The 5,800-nt window shown below is 37.5% G+C and overlaps 1 protein-coding gene across 1 annotated transcript in view; it reads left to right on the top strand.

Moving 5' to 3' along the window:
• Positions 1 to 5,768, top strand: part of ETH_00016490 (U4/U6 small nuclear ribonucleoprotein, putative) — a gene marked incomplete at both ends in the record, with an annotated part of 6,983 nt that extends 1,215 nt beyond the window's left edge. Inside the window, 12 exons of the mRNA XM_013373961.1 lie at positions 319 to 399; positions 693 to 890; positions 1,133 to 1,213; positions 1,442 to 1,536; positions 1,965 to 2,029; positions 2,230 to 2,303; positions 2,673 to 2,801; positions 2,977 to 3,051; positions 3,435 to 3,519; positions 4,076 to 4,167; positions 5,128 to 5,193; positions 5,664 to 5,768. Coding sequence (XP_013229415.1) covers positions 319 to 399; positions 693 to 890; positions 1,133 to 1,213; positions 1,442 to 1,536; positions 1,965 to 2,029; positions 2,230 to 2,303; positions 2,673 to 2,801; positions 2,977 to 3,051; positions 3,435 to 3,519; positions 4,076 to 4,167; positions 5,128 to 5,193; positions 5,664 to 5,768 — 1,146 coding nt within the window. The remainder of the gene's footprint in view (positions 1 to 318; positions 400 to 692; positions 891 to 1,132; positions 1,214 to 1,441; positions 1,537 to 1,964; positions 2,030 to 2,229; positions 2,304 to 2,672; positions 2,802 to 2,976; positions 3,052 to 3,434; positions 3,520 to 4,075; positions 4,168 to 5,127; positions 5,194 to 5,663) is intronic.
• Positions 5,769 to 5,800: the final 32 nt, after the last annotated feature.

Below are 5,800 nucleotides of genomic sequence, written 5' to 3'. Positions count from 1 at the left end.
TGATGTGGCTGCGGCTGTGGCTGTGGCTGCTGCTGTGGCTGTGGCTGTGGCTGCTGCTGTGGCTGCTGCTGTGGCTGCTGCTATGGCTGCTGCTGCTGCTGCTGCTGCTGCTGCTGCTGTTGCTGTGGCTGCTGCTGTGGCTGCTGCTGCTGCTGCTGCAGCAAGTGGTGGTGGTAGCCGAGGTGTTGCGGCTGCTGCCTCTGTTGCTGCTGCAGTTTCTGCGCCTGCTGCGGACGGTGAGGATCTGCTGCTGCTGCAGACGCTGCTGCTGCTGCAGACGCTGATGCTGCTGCTGTGCTGCTGCTGCTGCTGCTGCAGGCTGCTGAGACTACCTATGAAGATCCAACCACTTGCCCGTGGTATGACCCAACAATTCAAACCAAGACAGCTAGAAACCAGGTATTGCTGCTGCTGCCGCTGTTGCTGCTGCTGCTGCTGCTGCTAGTGATGCTGCTGGATGTAGGATATGCTCCAGTAGCTGTCGGTGCCTTGCTGCTCAGCATGTTTGCTGCTGGTTGCTGCCGCTGCTGCTGCTGCGTTGGCTTTTGCTGGTAGTACGGCTGTTGCGGCTGCTATTGCTGCTGCTGCAGCAGTAACTGCAGCAGCAGCAGAAGCAGCAGCAGTCTTTCACTGCCGAATACCTACGGCGCGCTCTGCTGCTGCTGCTGCTGCTGCTGCTGTTGCTGCTGCAGCGCAAGCGCAAGGCTCTGGAGTTTTTGCCTAAGGGACATTATGTGCGGCTGGAGGAAAACATGATTGCCTACCAGCAGCAGCAGCAGCAGCAGCAGCAGCAGCAAGCAGCAGAAGCTGCAGCAGGAACAGACACAAAGACTGAAGTTTCCCCGCAAGAGAAACTTGAGACTGCAGCACCAGATTTGGCAAGGATCTGGGTAACTTGCTGCTGCTGCAGTTGCTGCTGCTCTTTTTGCTGTTGCAGTTCCTGCTGCTCTTTTTGCTGCTGCTTTTGCTGCTGCTATTGCCGTCATTCCTTCTTCTGTTGTTCCCGGTGCTGTTGCTGCTGTTGCTGCTGCCGCTGCTGCTGTTGCTGCTGTCGCCGCCGCTGCTCCGCACCTCCCTGCGCCTCCTACCGCTGCTGCTGCTGCTGCTGCTGTTGCTGCTGCTGCTGCTGCAGCTGTCGGACTGCCCTGCGGTGGAGCCGTGGGATTTGCCTTTATTAAAACAAACAAAGACGAAGGCTTACGAGATAGATGAGGTGCAGCAGCAACGCAGCAGCAGCAGCAGCAGCGCAGCAGCAGCAGCAGCAAAGACATCTAGCGCACCCCAGGCGGCCATTAGGGGATATTTTTCTGCGGATTTTTTTTGCCCTTTACTGAACACCAAATGAGTTAATTAATTAGTTTAATTAATTAATTAAATTAATTAATTTAATTAATTAATTAATTAATTATTTATTTATTTACTTATTTATTTATTTTGTTAGACAAAAATTGATGCTCTTATTGAACACCCGCCCCCCATAGCCACCGTGGCGAAGGGCGAGGCCATTGTCAACATGTACTTGACCCCAGCAGAAAGGTAAACCCTAAACCCTAAACCCTAAACCCTAAGCCCGAAACCCTAAGCCCTAAACCCTAGTTTTTAAACCCTAGGCTGTGCGCGCCAGGCCGCACGCCGGACGCAGGGGCTCCAAGTTCTTAGGGCTTTGGATGCGGGTTTTCTAGGGTTTAGGGTTTAGGGTTTAGCTGCTGCGTCCAGGAATTAGGGTTTAGGGTTTAGGGTTTAGGGTTTACCTACTGAATCCAGCGTCTAGGGTTTAGGGTTTAGGGTCTAGTGTTTAGGGCTTTGGGTGCTTTTTCTAACATCTGCTTCATTTCTTTAGGTTTTACGGTCTGCGGTTTAGGGTTTAGCGTTTGGGGTTTAGGGTTTAGGGTTTAGGGTTTAGAACTGTTAATCCATTTTTCCATTTAAATCCTTTTTTATTTTTTGCATTCTATTTTTTTCAGAAAAAAACTTCGGCGCAGAAAACGCCAGGAGAGAGAAAGGGAAAAGCAGGACAAGATTCGAATGGGTGCAAACCCTAAACCCTAAACCCTAAACCCTAGGTGCTTGTCTTGTGGTTTGTCTGCGCCTTCTTCACTTGAATTTAACTCAGTTGTTTTTTGATTCAGAAAGATAATTTCATAATTAATTCATTTGATGGAATAAGCCGACTTATTGTAAACCCTAAACCCTAAACCCTAAACCCTAGATTTGTTTTATTTTGTTCAGGTCTGCTGCCGCCGCCTCCCCCCAAGTGCAAACTAAGCAACCTCATGAGGGTTTTGGGGGATGTTGCAGTAGCTGTGAGACAAAACCCAAACCCTAAACACCAAACCCTAAACCCTAAACCCCAAACCCTAAACCCTAGTGCTAGCATTTCCTGATAGTGCGGCGCTGTACCCCCTCGTTCGGTGGCAGCGTCTGTTTGTTCAAGCTCTAGGGTTTAGGGTCTAGGGTTTAGGGTTTGGTGCTCAGGGTTAAGGGCCTAGGGTTTAGGGTTTAGGGTTTAGGGTTTAGAGTTTATTTTGTGCATTTCCGCATGGATTTTCTTGCCGCGAACTGCGTAGACCCCCGTTTGAAATTATTTGGGGCGCAAACCCTAAACCCTAAACCCTAAATGGTTGGTTAACGAATTTTAATTTAATTATTTTATTTCTTTTTTATTAACTCAGGACCCTTCGAAAACTGAAAAGAAAGTCCGAGAGCAAATGGCCGCGAGGGTTGAAGGCCACGAAAAGAGAAATCAAGAAAGGAAAAAAACAAAAGAAGAAAAAACGAAAAAGACAATTAATAAATGGAGGGTTTGTCATTTATTTACTTTTTTATTTTTTTATTTTTTTATTTATTTTATTATTTGGTTGGTTAATTGGTTTGCTAGGGTTTGCTGCTCGCGGTTGGGCTTTCGAAGCGCTTTCTGGCGCACTAGGGTTTAGGGTTTAGGGTTTAGGGTTTAGGGTTTAGGGTTTTGCGGTGCAGCTGAAGCAGAACAACTTGTGCAGCGTCGCTGTCTTCCGAGTCAAGTCTTTGGCGAACAAACGCCATTTGTTTAAGGTCAGAAACCCTAAACCCAAAACCCTAAACCCTAATGAGCCTTAATAAACCCTAATAAACCCTAGTAAGTAGTCTAGGGTTTAGGGTTTGAGGGGCAACGGTCGCTTTAAACCCTAGTACGCGTAAAGAACACCTGGTAGCCAACAAATTAGTTCAGGGTTAAGGGTTTAGGGTTTAGCGCTTAGGGTTTAGGGTTTGACTAAACCCTCAGACCCTACCAGTCCAGTAAACCCTAAACCCTAGAAAACCCTCGCGCGCGCCAAACCCCAAACCCTTGCAGCGAGCTGCTCTCAAAGCCCACTTCATCTATTTCAATTTAATTTAATTAATTTAATTTAATTAATCTATTTAATTTATTTATTTATTTATTTATTTATTTTCAGGTTGATACAAATGCCAAACAGTTTCATGTCACTGGAGTTTGTGTTATTCCCCCCGCCCCTTTCTGGAATGTAATTGTCTTCGAAGGTAAGTTAAATATTTAATTAATTTAATTAATTTAATTAATTTAATTTAATTTAATTTAATTTAATTTAACTTAATTTAATTATTGGTTTAATTTAATTAAGTATTTAATTACTTTAAATTGATTATTTAATATGTTGAAAGGTTTTGAATCAAAAAGGTTTTGAATGAAAAGCACTTAAGTAAACAAAAAGATTTAAATAATAAAATGCGTCAAATAAGTAAAAAGGATTTAAATAAATAAAAGATTCAAACAATAAAAAAGAATAAGTAAAAAGCTTTAAATAAAAAAGATTTAAAAGGATTTAAATCCAAAAACAAAATTTCAATAAATGAAATTAAAAATAAAAAATAAAATGAAATGAAATTAAACCGAAAACCACTTTTCAAAACTCAAATTTTGAATTTTTTTCGAATATTTGAAATTTTTTTTTGATTTAAAAGCCAAATAAACCATTTTTTGAATTAGAATTGAATTTAAATAGAAAATGAATGAAAAATGGGCTAAAAGTGGATCGAAAATGAATTAAAATGAACTAAAAATGAACTTTAAATTCAGGATCGAACAAATCGATAAAGCGGCTGAAGGCGCTGATGCTGCGGCGGATAAAATGGGTGGAGGCGGAGTTGGGGGGCGGCGGGCTCGAAGAGGTGAATTAAAAACGCAAAAAAAAGCCAAAAAAAGGTCCTTTTGGACGAAATTTAACGCAATTGAACAGCTTTTAATTCTTTATTCGATTAGATTTGATTCCACTTCGCTATTTGCAACAAATTCCAGAAAAAATGAGCTTAAATTGGTGCCGGGAAGCCCCAGAGTTTTCAGGAAAGGCCTGCCTTTAAATGAGATTGATTGCAATTAGTTTTAATTCTTTTGAATCAATTTAAATTAATTCAAATTAGTTCAAATTAATTTAATCTGAATTAATCAAATAATTAATTCAGATTAATTTTAATTAGTTAATTAAGTAGTTCAAATTAATTAATTACTTAATTAATTACTTAATGAATTAATTAATTAATTAATTTGAATTAATTAATCGAAATTAATTAATTCAAATTAATTAATTTCAATTAATTAAAATTCACTTAAAGAATTTTATTCAACTCTTTTATTCACTTACTTTTATTCATTCAAATGTTCTTTTAATTCTTTTTCTTTTTATTTCAAATTTTCCATTTTAGCTTTGCCATTCAAATGCATTAAACTCATTTAATCATTTATTCCTTTATTCTTTTCTTTTAACTTTATTTCTTTTCATTTTAATTTAATTTAATTTAACTTAATTTAATTTAATTCATTCTAATTAGTAGATTTTATTTATTTATTTTAATTAATTTATTTTAGTTAATTTATTTTTATTTATTCGTTTTATTTATTTCCCACGCGGGCCTGTTGGCGGGTTCATCGTTGCGCGCGTTTGTTTTTATTTTTTGACACTTTTGGTTTTTTTGGACATTTTTTTTCGTTTTTTCGCCAAAATGAAGAGAAATAAACAAATAAATGAACAAATAAGCAAATAAATAAACAAATTGTTTAATTTTGCATTTAAATTGCAATTAAATTGCAATTAAATTTCTTTTTTTGCAAAAAAAGAATAATTTTGTCTTCAGGATTCGGATGAAGAGGAAGAAACCCAAGAAGAAGCCTCTCGAGAAGAATGCTGTCTTTGCTGGAGTGTAAATTAAATTAAATTAAATTAATTAATTTAATTAATTTAATTTAATTAATTTAATTAATTTAATTAATTTAATTTGATTAATTTTAGTTTAATTTAATTAATTTAATTAATTTGATTTAATTTAATTAATTAAATTGAGTTGAGATGAGTGGAAGGAACGGAAGAATAAGAGTGGACTCAACTTGTGGAGTTAGATCAAATTGAATTAAATAATCAATTTATTTATTTATTTATTTATTTATTTATTTGTTTATTTATTTATTTAATAAATAATTTCTTATATATATAAATAATAAATACATGATCAATTAATTAATTATTTAGTTGGTTAACTAATTAAGTAAATATATACATATATATATAAATAGGTGAATAAATAAATATCAAATGAATTATTTATTATTTATTTATTTATTTGTTATTTTATTTTATTTTATTTTATTTTATTTTATTTTATTTTATTTTTAGGGCAGCAGCAAAAGCCCGAGCTTTTCGAGCTGGAAAATTCACCGGGTCCATTCGGACGCAGAAGCCAGAAGGATCTTCCGAAATGTCCACGTTGTGAGGGTTTAGGGTTTAGGGTTTAGGGTTTAGGGTTTAGGGTT

Source organism: Eimeria tenella, genomic scaffold (assembly GCF_000499545.2).
Source record: "Eimeria tenella Houghton genomic scaffold, Eth_scaff185, whole genome shotgun sequence".
Taxonomy (NCBI): domain Eukaryota; phylum Apicomplexa; class Conoidasida; order Eucoccidiorida; family Eimeriidae; genus Eimeria; species Eimeria tenella.
The sequence above is the reverse complement of the archived record's forward strand: the minus strand, read 5'-3'. Positions and strand labels throughout refer to the sequence as shown.